The following is a 14,522-nucleotide window of genomic DNA, read 5'->3' on the forward strand; positions in this document are numbered from 1 at the left end:
TTGAAACAGAGGAAGAGCTCGATGAAATTCGAGAAAACATTGTGAGACTTGCAAACAATCTTGAATTGGAATGTGAAGTGGAAGATGTAGAAGAGCTGTTAGATTATGAGTCAAAAGAACTTTCAAATGCAGATCTAATAGAACTGGAAGCAGAGAGAGTTGCAGAGGAAAATGGAAGAGAGGAAGAAGAGCCAGAGAAGAAATTCACTGCAAAGGGGTTGGCTGAAGGCTTTACATTGCTAAATAAAGCTGTCCTGTTTTGAAAACATGGACCAGAATGTCGAAAGATTTAACAAGGTTGACCGTCAAATTCAGGAAGCTGTGCGTGGCTGTCGTGAAATCTATGAGGAGAAAAAGAAACAAACGCGTCAAACAAAACTCAGCACTGCATCTGAAACCCGAAACCCCTCCAGCCTCAACTCACCAAGATGATAACTCTGATGACAAATAACTGTAAAAGTACAGGAAAAGAAAACATTTAAGTTCAGTTACTTTTTATTCTTTAAAGTTTAAAGTAAAATAAGTGTTAAAGTTCCTGCAAACTACTGTACAGGTACAGTAAATGTTATGTTATTATTTGCACAGTACTACAGGTAGAGTACAGTAAATGTTATGTTATTATTTGCATAGTACTACAGGTAGAGTACAGTAAATGTTATGTTATTATTTGCATAGTACTACAGGTAGAGTACAAAAAAAATGTTATTTTATATTACAGTACAGTATAGGTACAGTACAGTAAATGTCAGTAATAGTATTTGCACAGTAAATGTTATGTTATTATTTGCACAGTACAGTATAGGTACAGTACAGTAAATGTCAGTAATAGTATTTGCACAGTAAATGTTATGTTATTATTTGCACAGTACAGTATAGGTACAGTACAGTAAATGTCAGTAATAGTATTTGCACAGTAAATGTTATGTTATTATTTGCACAGTACAGTATAGGTACAGTACAGTAAATGTCAGTAATAGTATTTGCACAGTAAATGTTATGTTATTATTTGCACAGTACAGTATAGGTACAGTACAGTAAATGTCAGTAATAGTATTTGCACAGTAAATGTTATGTTATTATTTGTACAGTACAGTAAATGTCAGTAATAGTATTTGCACAGTAAATGTTATGTTATTATTTGCACAGTACAGTATAGGTACAGTACAGTAAATGTCAGTAATAGTATTTGCACAGTAAATGTTATGTTATTATTTGCACAGTACAGTATAGGTACAGTACAGTAAATGTCAGTAATAGTATTTGCACAGTAAATGTTATGTTATTATTTGCACAGTACAGTATAGGTACAGTACAGTAAATGTCAGTAATAGTATTTGCACAGTAAATGTTATGTTATTATTGGTACAGTACAGTAAATGTCAGTAATAGTATTTGCACAGTAAATGTTATGTTATTATTTTATTACAGTACAGTATAGGTACAGTACAGTAAATGTCAGTAATAGTATTTGCACAGTAAGTGTTATGTTATTATTTGCACAGTACAGTATAGGTACAGTACAGTAAATGTCAGTAATAGTATTTGCACAGTAAATGTTATGTTATTATTGGTACAGTACAGTAAATGTCAGTAATAGTATTTGCACAGTAAATGTTATGTTATTATTTTATTACAGTACAGTATAGGTACAGTACAGTAAATGTCAGTAATAGTATTTGCACAGTAAATGTTATGTTATTATTTGCACAGTACAGTATAGGTACAGTACAGTAAATGTCAGTAATAGTATTTGCACAGTAAATGTTATGTTATTATTTGCACAGTACAGTATAGGTACAGTACAGTAAATGTCAGTAATAGTATTTGCACAGTAAATGTTATGTTATTATTTGCACAGTACAGTATAGGTACAGTACAGTAAATGTCCGTAATAGTATTTGCACAGTAAATGTTATGTTATTATTTGCACAGTACAGTATAGGTACAGTACAGTAAATGTCAGTAATAGTATTTGCACAGTAAATGTTATGTTATTATTTGCACAGTACAGTATAGGTACAGTACAGTAAATGTCAGTAATAGTATTTGCACAGTAAGTGTTATGTTATTATTTGCACAGTACAGTATAGGTGCAGTACAGTAAATGTCAGTAATAGTATTTGCACAGCAAGTGTTATGTTATTATTTGCACAGTACAGTATAGGTACAGTACAGTAAATGTCAGTAATAGTATTTGCACAGTAAATGTTATGTTATTATTTGCACAGTACAGTATAGGTACAGTACAGTAAATGTCAGTAATAGTATTTGCACAGTAAGTGTTATGTTATTATTTGCACAGTACAGTATAGGTACAGTACAGTAAATGTCAGTAATAGTATTTGCACAGTAAGTGTTATGTTATTATTTGCACAGTACAGGTACAGTACAGTAAATGTTATTTTATTATTCATACTGTGATGATACTGTATTAGTAAAGGAATTTAAAACAACTCTGGTGTTATTGTTATTATTAATCATGAAATGTCAGCCCAACACACCACACAATAGACCATATTATTTACATGCCATATATTTTGACCGACTTAAGTCCAAATCGTCTTACGACCGGAAGGTCAGAACGTAACGCGGTCGTAAGTCGACGAGTATCTGTATAATTTTGCTTATTTTTAAATAACATTGCGCTGATTTTCAGACTTTCAGACTCCTAACCAAGCCTTAAAGTTTTAGGAGAATACTGATGAATACCTACTCCAGCTTGCTTCTGTTTGTGTAAAGAGTCTTTTCATATGCAGAGGAAGGGGGAGGGGGGGAGTTTCTGCTTTAGAACCACTTTCAGTATGTGTTTCAGCTAACCTTTTTAACAGTATTAAACTAGGAGCTTCTAAGTAAGTTTTTAAACAGTTTTATACTGGATTTTTATATCAGTATCTGTGCATATTTTTCTTTATAGTAGTGTCTATTACATACAGTTAAATGAAAATTGGTGTATACTGCCCCTTTAAGGCTCCTCCAAAGAGTGTACAGTCCGTATTCATATTGAGTCCATATACATTCAAAAATTCTGAGAAAAGAAATATTGAAACTTGTGCAACAACGTTAAAGAAGAAGTCCTCTGTTAAAGAAGAAAATGAAAAAAGAAAATAAAACTCAAATGTGTAAATGTTTTTTTAAATTTGACCAACATCAGTAGGCTAATATAGGATACAAGTCAAGAAGCCAAAACAAATAAGAAAGTAAAGGAAATACAAATACACAAAACAAGAAAAAAAACGTATAACCTAGTTAGCAAGCGCTGCTCCAAGACCCAAGGAGTAGTATCAATTTAAAGCCATCTATACATAGTGGAGAAAGAAACTTCTGAAGAAATATGGCGTGAAAATGGCTGCATAGTTAATGTATTTTATTATTGCACTATTGCTTGCATATAACACATGAGGTGGTAGCAGGTAACCTTTAAATTATTTAAAGGGACATTAAACACTGAATAAATGCTAGATAGAATGATACATTCATATAAAAGATTAGTCTGAAAATAACATGTAGATGTAGTTTTTAAAGTTTCATTAGCTGTTTGACAAAATAAGTGTAAAGTTTTAGTGTCTATAAAACAATGGGAGCTGCCATGTTGTAACTTAGGTTATCTTCTCTGCTGTGGCCAATTAGGGACAGTTATAAATAGGTCACTAGAGTGTGCAGCCAATGGCTGTGTGGAATATAATAGTGTTCTGCACATTTCTAACAGGAACAAAAAAGCTCACAATAAAATTCACAATAAAATATATTGCAGACACATGTGTGTGTGTGTGTGTGTGTGTGTGTGTATATATATATATATATATATATATATATATATATATATATATATATATATATAAATAATTTGTACCTTTAATATTTTAAAATATGACAAATAAGAAAGATAAGTATAATGATGGACATAATCCAGCCATCATATACAAAGACAGGCAATCAAGCCCCCTTATTGGTACAAAATGTGACCTAGATAGATACACTGTCAAGTTACACAATGTGGCAATGTGTACAAAAACAGACACATAGTCAACAAATAGATGCTGCAATACAATATATATAATGGTTTGTACAAAAACACATAGTCAATAGGGAGATAACTGATAACAGGGGCCGATATTCTGTACATTTAAAGTTGTGAAAACTTAACACAATTTCTACACAAATCTGGTATAAACTGAACATGCTTATTAAAATTTTAAACATTAAAAGTAAACAACTGGGAAGAATAAAGTGCTTGAAAATTAACTTATTAAATTGCTTCCTAAAACATAGAAAAATGGCATAAATTCCTTTGACACTGCACACTGATATAAAATTAAACTTAAGTCACTACGGCAAAGCTAGATACTACACAATTTCTTCAGTACTCCCAGTTAAGTAGAAAAACATTATAGTGCAGAAAGCATATCATTTCAGCATGTTCTCCTGTTAAACAGCTTCTGTTTTTTTTTCATCTATTGCTGCCACTTCACTAAAAAGATGCTCACTTGGTACACTTTACAGATAAGGGTTAAAAGTAAAGTAAAAATATTATATATATATATATATATATATATATATATATATATACTGCCACTTGACAGAGAAATAAAGGACATGCTGGAATATCAGTGCTACATTTATTTGCTTCAATTTTTACTGGATTGCAAATACCTTCCCTGGTACTGAGGAGTGGACTATAAGTTTCTTTATTATGTCACTTATGGGCAGTTTTATACATGTGTAACAACACCACCTAATGGTCAGAGCATTGTTATCCACGGCTAGAGAATATTGATACTAGTCTCCTATACTGCATAGCTTTCTACTCAAGGTTTGATGTTGTGGACATTTAATTGATGTGCCTGAACTATCATTTTTTTAAAATGTTTTTTTCTATGCCCATGAAAGGGGAAAATAACATATTTAAATTAAAAAAAAATCGTCAAATATAGCTGCTTTAGTGAAATGTTTTACAAATGTGTAAAATTTATCAGAATGCAACAAATAATGTTCTATTTGTGACAGCAATTAGCAAGCAGAGTGATTTTTTGTATTGCTGATCCCTATGAGCAAATCAAAAGTAATTTAGCTCTGTGTACTTCAGGGAAACTATGTAGCTTTAAAGGAACATGAAACCCCCAAAACATATTTCATGATTCAGGTAGAAAATACAATTTTAAACAACTTTCTAATTTACTCCTATTATCTAATTTGTTTCATTCTCTTGTTATCATTTGTTGAAGGAGCAACAATGCAATAATGGTTTCTAACTGAACACATGGGTGAGCCAATCAAAATCTATCTATATATATATATATATATATATATATATATATGCAGCCACCAATCTACAGCTAGAACCTAGGTTATCTGCTGCTCCTGAACTTGCCTGGGTATACCTTTCAGCAAAGGATAACAAGATAAGAAAGCAAATTAAATAATAGAAGTAAATTAGAAAGTTGTTTAAAATTGTATTCTCTATCTGAATTATGAAAGAAAAAATTTGGGTTTCATGTCCATTTAAGTGCCACTTAAAGATCACATTTTCCATTTCACAAATCATATATGTTTGTTTATGCAAGTCCATCTACAGGCCTGCCATTGGTTGTATGGTAGTTGGTAACTGAGCTCCCAGAAACACCTGGGCTTGGACTCTTTTATCAGTGATATTTATTATTAGATGCTATGTCCAGCTTATATGTTCTATAGATGATTTGTGTCACTTTAAACTACATAGTTTCCCTTAAGTACACAGAGCTAAATTTCTTTGGATTTGCTCCATATCGGTAATATTGGTAAGTTTCTGGCCGATACCGATATTTCCGAAATTCCAAATATCAGCCTTAAAAATCGTCCGCTCCCATATATTGGTCTATCCCTAATAGTCAACAAATTGATGGTGCCATACAATATATATAATGGTTTCTATATAGATAAAACATTACTTGCTTGAAGGTTGATGATATAAAGTACAGTATATGTTTTTGCTTGTAAAGCATCTTTTTTTAAAGGTATTTACAATGGAAAAAAACAATGCAAGTGTGTACTTTCAGTAGAAAAGGATGTACAGACTTACGTTATATCACTTTTTAGATACACATAAGAATTTAACATGATACAAACTTTGCAACACTTGAATTTTTAATTTCAGCACTAGACCAAATGTCCGTATAGTCTGGGTGGTCTATATGGAGAACAGTTGTATAGCTTTGAAATACTATACAGGTGGCAGCTATATCCCTTGTAATTCCACATAAAGAGAACGGTTCCAACTCTTCTGTCTCTCACAGGAGCAGTTACAATCAGTAATTACAAATTATACATTACTTTATAATTATGCAGCAGTTTAACACATAGGACCAGAATATAAAAAAAACCCTGGCATGGAGAGAAATGCAATTTCTTTGGGGTATTATATTGTGTTTTTCCTACACACACACACATATGTTCCCTCAAAGGCCTCATTTTGTGAGTCGCCCAGTAGTGAAGCAGTTTATAAGGGAATCATACATTGCTTTCTGCATTGTGTATTGTTTTGTAACTGCAGGGTGTGGTTCTCTAATAAACAGTGTGTATATACAGTATCCCACAAAAGTGAGTACACCCCTCACATTTTTGTAAATATTTTATTTTATCTTTTCATGTGACAACACTGAAGAAATGACACTTTGCTACAATGTAAAGTAGTGAGTGTACAGCCGTTGTCAACAAAAGTGAGTACACCCCTAAGTGTCAATATTTTGTGTAGCCACCATTATTTTCCAGCACTGCCTTAACCCTCTTGGGCATGGAGTTCACCAGAGCTTCACAGGTTGCCACTGGAGTCCTCTTCTACTCCTCCATGATGATATCACAGAGCTGGTGGATGATAGAGACCTTGTGCTCCCCCACATTCCTTTTGATGATGCCCCACAGATGCTCAATAGGGTTTAGGTCTGGAGACATGCTTGGCCATTCCATCACCTTTACCCTCAGCTTCTTTAGCAAGGCAGTGGTCATCTTGGAGGTGTGTTTAGGGTCGTTATTATGTTGGAATACTGCCCTGAAGGGAGGGGATCATGCTCTGCTTCAGTATGTCACAGTACATGTTGGCATTCATGGTTCCCTCAATGAACTGTAGCTCCCCAGTGCCAACAGCAGTCATGCAGGCCCAGACCATGACACTCCCACCACCACCATGCTTGAATGTAGGCAAGACACACTTGTCTTTGTACTACTCACCTGGTTGCCACCACACACACTTGACACCATCTGAACCAAATAAGTTTATCTTGATCTCATAGGACCATCGGACATGGTTCCAGTAATCCATGTCCTTAGTCTGCTTGTCTTCAACAAACTGTTTGCCGGCTTCCTTGTGCATTATCTTTAGAAGAGGCTTCCTTCTTGCAGACCAATTTGATGCAGTGTGCTGCGTATGGTCTAAGCAAAGACAGACTGACCCCCCACCTCTTCAACCTCTGCAGCAATGCTGGCAGCACTTGTACGTCTATTTCCCAAAGACAACCTCTGTATATGACGCTGAGCATGTGCACTCAACTTCTTTGGTCGACCAAGACGAGGCCTGTTCTGAGTGGAACCTGTGATGTGAAACCGCTGTATGGTCTTGCCCACCGTGCTGCAGCTCAGTTTTAGGGTCTTGGCAATCTTCTTATTGCCTAGGCCATCTTTATGTAGAGCAACAATTCTTTTTTTCCAGTTCCTCAGAGAGTTCTTTGCTATGACGTGCCATGTTGAACTTCCAGTGACCAGTATAAGAGAATGTGAGAGCGATAACACCAAATTTAACACACCTGCTCCCCATTCACACCTGAGACTTTGTAACACTAACAAATCACATGACACCGGGGAGGGAAAATGGCTAATTTGGCCCAATTTGGACATTTCCACTTAGGGGTGTACTTATTTTTGTTGCCAACGGTTTAGACATTAAAGGCTGTGTGTTGAGTTATTTTGAGGGGACAACAAATTTACACTGTTATTTAGGCTGTACACTCACTACTTTACATTGTAGCAAATTGTCCTTTCTTCAGTGTTGTCACATAAAAAGATATAATATTTCCAAAAATGTGAGGGGTGTACTCACTTTTGTGGGATACTGTATGTGTTTGTGCGTGTGTGTATGTATGTATATATATATATATATATATATATATATAGGTGTGTTTGTGTGTTTGTATATGTATATATAGGTCAGAGGAAGGGACTGCTTTTGTCCCGAAACGTCACCAATAAAATTGTTTATTATACAGACGACTGAAGTCCAGTGAGTGCTTAACTTTTCTGAAACTATTGCAATACCTTATAGCACCCTGGCGGTTGATGACAGATGGTGAGAGTGCACACACTCACAACAAAAAATCTTTATATATATATATATATATATACATATTTACAGTATGTGCGTGTGTCTCTGATTCATAATGAGTAGTGTTACAAATAATGTAGGAGTAGATTTGAATCAGGCGAGATGCAGAAAGCAAAGATGCCCCAAGGCAGAACATGCAGTGATCTGAGATGTCATCGCAGAAAATGCAGCATGCCTGCAGAAAGAACAGGATACATGCAGGAATTGTTAGCGATATAACTTTTCAGCGCTGCTCCACATTATGCTGTTCTCTTCAAACAGAGCTGTTCTCTGGCTGCACTGTCTGTGTAAGTTTTCCTTATCACAGTTCATCCAGAGCAAAGTGCTGTTTTAAGCAAACAGTGAAATATGCAGTAGCACTGCAAAGCAGTAGTGCATTGATTGACTGGCTCTAAGAGATTGTTTCAAACCCATCCCCTAGCCTTTAACTGTCTGCAAAGCTGTTTTTCCTGAATGTAAGACGTTTGTATGAGCAATGTACCTTTTTTTATTACTACTACTAGGTTAGACTATGGGGCCTATCTATCAAGCTCCGAATGGAGCTTGACGGCCCATGTTTCTGGCGAATCTTCAGACTCGCCAGAAGCACAAGTTATGGAGCAGCGGTCACAAAGACCGCTGCTCCATAACCCTGTCCGTCTGCTCTGAGCATGGGGACAGGAATCGCCGGAATTCAACCCGATCGAGTACGATCGGGTTGATTGACATCCCCTGCTGGCGGTCCATTGGCCGCGAATCTGCAGGGGTGGCGTTGCACCGGTGCAATGCTGAATACGGAGAGCTTATTGCTCTCCGCATTCAGCGATGTCTTGCGCACCTGATCTGCAATGTCGGATCAGGCTTGCAAGACATTTTTTAAATTGGCCTCTATGTCTGCAGCTAATTTGCAATGCAATTTTCAACTACTGCACTATATTATAAAACTTTAAATATTGCTTTATTCTCTATTTAACTAACACGTTGGTGCTTTAGTGTAACTGCCTAATTTAAAATTGAATTTGATTTAAAAATAACCGGCAGAAAAATTTTCACTAAAAAAAATCTCATCCCAGAAAGTGAAAAAAAGTTCTGCCTTTGGGCAAAGATGTGTTAACAAATTGTTATAATGTTCCTGTAATAGATGGCTTCAGCATTGTCAGTGATATGATCAAGAGGCCTCTATCCCCCAAAGTGTACAGAACTCAAATGATCCTGCTGCTATAAATAAATCACTATTTTTAGACCATAATAAGTCTCAGGTCTTGACAGTTACACTTCCACACCAAGGTAACTCAGATACCTAATTCACAAAATTATGTCTTGTTGTCTAATGTCTATGATTATAGTTAGTGTTTGTTCATAAAAATACCTACTTATATGTAATCAAAAAATGTTTCTTTATTTTGCAGACTTTGAACCCAAAATGGAATGAAGAATTTTTTTTCAGAGTAAGTACTCCCCCCGCCAACCACTATATACATCATTTCATCAGCTTCGTCTTAAAAGTCAACGCCAGGAGGGTGATTATAGAATGAAGAGGACAAGCATATTTTTCCACAGTGTTTTGTCCATTAAATCTTTTTATAGAACTCCAAGTGGTTTAGCAGACAAATCTAATCTCCCTTCTCCAAAGCACTGGATAAGAAGCAATGAATATATAATACTTTGTCACTCCTTTTCTAGTGACAGGGTATGTGAATGGGCTAGGGGGATATCTTACCCTACCACCAAATTGTAGTTACCTGTAATGAGTAAAAAAAAAATATAATTTTTTTTGCAATTTACTTAAAGTGACATTCAAACCAAAATGAAATAAAGCTTTAATGATTCAAACATTTTTTAATCCAATTTATTTCTCTCAAAGTACCAACACTTCTAATAAAGCATGAGACTCTTATGCATACATGGGGTTACCATATTGCCGCTTTAAAAAGGACCACATGAAAAATACATATGTCAGGTTTGTTTAAAGAAATGTTTTGTATAAGAACCCTGACATATATGTATTTTTCATGTGTCCCTTTTTAAAGCGGCAATATGGTAACCCTATGCCTACACATACTTGCGTACTCTATCTGAATCGTGAAAGAAAAAATTTGGGTTTCATGTCCCTTTAACTTCTGCACATAGTTTTAAAATAAAAAAAATATTGTGCCTTTGCTTTTCCTGAGAAGGGCAGAGAGGCTGATTGGTGGATACTTATATATGTCACTCTTGATTGGTTCACCAATTTGGTTCTTCTCGAAAGTGATTAAGCATAATGTTTAGATGTGTGACTTAAAATGTGTGTTTTACTTCTTTACAAGGATTCAATATGTGACTAAAGAGTGGCACTTTGGGTATACACAGGCACACAGACTTGGAAAGCTTGTATACCCTTGCTTATTGTTTTTTATACTCTCATATTCTCATATAACATAATTATTTTATATAGTGTGTTTATTTGAGGTATAAAAGTTCCACTTATTGCCTATGAATTGGAAATGTTTTAGTCACAATATCTTTTATATTGCAGTTGTTTGGGATTTACATTTATATGCAAACTTAAAAATGAAAATTTCTATGTTTATTTGTAAGGTAGGCTATAGAGCCGTGCATCTATGTATTAGGGAGGTGTGCATTCTATTCCTAGAGTTATCCTTGCTAAGTGTATGGACCATTATCAGCTTCATAGTCCTATTAAGGGCTGTGTAGTGGAGGGATTAGACTTTTATTGGACGTTATTGATGCACTTTACAGTTTATGGGCTATGTGTGTAATGCTGTTGCCCAGAAGTTGAATTCTGAGACACCTGATATAAACTGTGTTTTCATCTATTACACCTGTCCTTATGATCTTAATGAATATTAATAAAAAATGCTATTAATTAATGCATTATATTATATATAGCTTTACTATCTCACTTTAAAGGGACACTGAACCCAATTTTTTTCTATTGTGATTCAGATAGAGCATGCAATTTTAAGCAGCTTTCTAATTTACTCCTATTACCAAATTCTTTTCATTCTCTTGGTATCTTTATTTGAAATGCAAGAATGTAAGTTTAGATGCCGGCCCATTTTTGGTGAAAACACTGTGTTGTTCTTGCTGATTGGTGGGTAAATTCACCTACCAATAAACAGATGCTTTACATGGTTCTGAACCAAAAAACAGCTTAGATGCCTTCTTTTTCAAATAAAGAAAGCAAGAGAACGAAGAAAAATTGATAATAGGAGTAAATGAGAAAGTTGTTTAAAATTGCATGCTCTATCTGAATCACGAAAGAAAAAAAAAATTGGGTTCAGTGTCCCTTTAACCCTTTCAGTGCTAATGACGGCTGTGAGCCATCACAGAGTTTCTCACTCTGGTGCTAATGACGGCTCAGAGCCGTCATGCGCACTCTCCCACCTTGAGGGAGATCTGGGGGCTCCTTACTGCTCCTACCCCGGTGATCGTGCCTGTAGAGTGACGGGCATCGCCGTGGCTTCACGTGATGCGCGGTGACGTCACTTGCAATTACGTGATGATGTCACTGCACAACTTTATTTATACTTAACAATGTTAAATATAGGAGCAGGGGGCATGCTGCTTAGAAGCCTGTATCTCTGGCATCTAAGCAGCTACAGATTAAGCCTAAATGTTTAGTAATTATGCATATATATTCATTATTTATGTACACGCGTTGCATTTTGCTGAACTATATTGAACTATTTCACCACAGTTCCTATATTTATGCAATGTGCACCTATATTTCATGTTTTTTTAGTGTTAAAGTGCAAATAAACTAACTGATAATAACAGCCTGCTAATATGTTTTTGCTATATGCAGGTTCACCCAACAAATCATCGGTTGCTTTTTGAAGTCTTTGATGAAAATCGATTGGTAAGTGTTGCCCTTTGCTCTTTCTTAAGATGTTGAATTTTGTTTTATCTGGCAATTTTCATTTACGAATGTTATGATGTTAAAGGGATACTAAACCCAATTCAGATAGAGCAGGCAATTTTAAGCAACTTTATAATTTACTCCTATTATAATTTTTTTTTATTCTCTTGCCATCCTTATTTAAAAAGCAGGAATGTAAAGCTACCATTTTTGGTTCGGCACCTGGGTTACCCTTGCTTATTGGTGGCTAAATGTAGCCACCAATAAGCATGCACTATCCAGGGTGCTGAACCTAAAATGGGCCTGCTACTAAGCTTTACATTCTTGTTTTCTAAATAAAGATAGCAAGAGAACGAAGAAAATTTGATAATAGGAGTAAATTAAAAAGTTGCTTAAAATTGTATGCTCTATCTGAATATATATTATTTTATTTTTTTTAAATGGGTTTAGTATCCCTTTAAGTCTAAGCATTATTCCATGTGTTATGAACAAACTTATGTATCAAAATTATTTAATTTAAACTTTTTTTTTTTTTTTTTTTTTGCAAGTTGCTAAATAGGTTAAAAGTGTGTGTCCTTTATATTTGCTAGTGCATATTGCACTAAAAGGGTTGCACGTACACAATACTAAAATGTAAATTTGGGATTTATAGATCAGTGGTCATCTACTTATTTATTATGAAATCGGGTAATTTGCTATTACATTGTGTCTTGTGAAAGTCCTAAATGTGCAAGGGACCATTTTAGGAAATTGTGTATAATTAGCAAATTGAATGTATTTAGTGCCTTGTAATATTAAAGACTCCAGGACAAGATTAGTTGACACACAATATAGTGTAGATGACAGTAAGAAATCTGTTGCAGTCAAGGTTTTTTTTGTCCTAAGAGTTATATTTTGTTGTTACCATGTTATAGGAATGCAGTAGAGGTCAATAAATGGGGTCAGGGGAATGGTACTGTTTGGATTTAAAAGTAAATCATATACTGAGGCTGTTCCCTGGAAATCTGTGTGAATCCTTTTATTTATATTACGGTTTTAAAATAGAGGTTTATACAACAATCCCTTTTTAGTAGTTATCAAAAGGTTAATCCATAAAGTACTGTATGTTCCTAATATATATACACACACACACACATATATATATATATACACACACACACACACACATATATATATATATAAGGGCTGCAACAACTAATCGATTATGAAAATAGTTGTCATCGAATCTCATAATCAATTAGTTGGTTTGGGGTTAGTTGGTCTGTGCACAGCACCAGCTGCTTCGCTCCACTGAGCTCCTGCACATGGTATTGTTTTATGTTTATGACCTAAAGGACATCTACAGACGTTTACTTTTCACTTTTTTCAGGACAGTATACATTTACAACTACTCCTGGCTATGTGCAGCCCAGAAATATTGTTAAATCAGGTGATTTCGGACTATGCATTGCATGATATAATGCTGAGTATGGCTGCACGATTAATTGCATATGCGATTTAAAATCGCGATTATTCCCTGCGATTTAAAAGTCGCGAGAGTACACGATTAAAAAAAAAAAGAAGATCCGTTTGTCTTTAAAACGGAGGCAGAGAGGGAGGATAAGAGTCTATGACACATCCCCCATGTTTTCTTAAAAAGTAATTTAGCTAAATGACTAACACATAAAGCGGTGTGCATTGTACTACCTTTACTGTACTTAGAAATACAAATCATGCTGCTGGACAGTCAGCACTTTTCAGGTTTCTCCATGCACTCAGCTTCATATGTTACTCATACCACAGCTAGACTGACTGCCCGAAAAAACATGAACAATGTGGTAAGAACTGACCAGCTAATTTAATTTCAATTAGCTTTGTGTGTGTTGAGTTTACTTGTTTGTATTATGTACTCTAACTATAACTGTTCTTAGTGTTCTGTTATGTACTACAGAATAGCTGTGTGATGTAATATGACAGGCTGCAGGATGTCAGGATTGACCTTGTCAATGCAACATCCCTCATGTTTGCCTGGGCAGTCACTCATCTAAATGAATAACAAATGCTGTAAAGTCAGCACTTTTCAGGTTTCTCCATGCTTACACTGCTTCATATGTTAATCGTACAAAGCTAGACGGACTGCCCAATAAAACATTAAAATTTTGTGTCAGAAGACCTAAGAACTGGCTAGGGTCTATTATGTAACCACAGCACAGGCAGCTAATATTATTTTAACTATTTTGTGGTTTGTATTTTTATGCTACCAGAGTGTATTGGACATTGAGAAACGTGCATTAAGATTCTGTAATGTTAAATATTTTTTTTATTGAAAAATTAAGGTGTTAAAGTCATTTTTAA

At 34.9% G+C, this 14,522-nt stretch overlaps 1 protein-coding gene across 5 annotated transcripts in view; it reads left to right on the forward strand.

Annotated features, from left to right (window-relative positions):
- The window catches only part of NEDD4L (NEDD4 like E3 ubiquitin protein ligase), an 826,963-nt gene that overhangs the window by 462,440 nt on the left and 350,001 nt on the right, over nucleotides 1–14,522 (forward strand). For all 5 annotated transcript variants that reach the window (XM_053701158.1, XM_053701159.1, XM_053701160.1 and 2 more), the window contains 2 exons: nucleotides 9,736–9,774; nucleotides 12,135–12,188. In XM_053701158.1, the coding sequence (XP_053557133.1) occupies nucleotides 9,736–9,774; nucleotides 12,135–12,188 (93 nt within the window). The remainder of the gene's footprint in view (nucleotides 1–9,735; nucleotides 9,775–12,134; nucleotides 12,189–14,522) is intronic.

The sequence above is a fragment of the Bombina bombina genome, chromosome 2 (genome assembly GCF_027579735.1).
Source record: "Bombina bombina isolate aBomBom1 chromosome 2, aBomBom1.pri, whole genome shotgun sequence".
NCBI classification, from domain to species: Eukaryota; Metazoa; Chordata; class Amphibia; order Anura; family Bombinatoridae; genus Bombina; species Bombina bombina.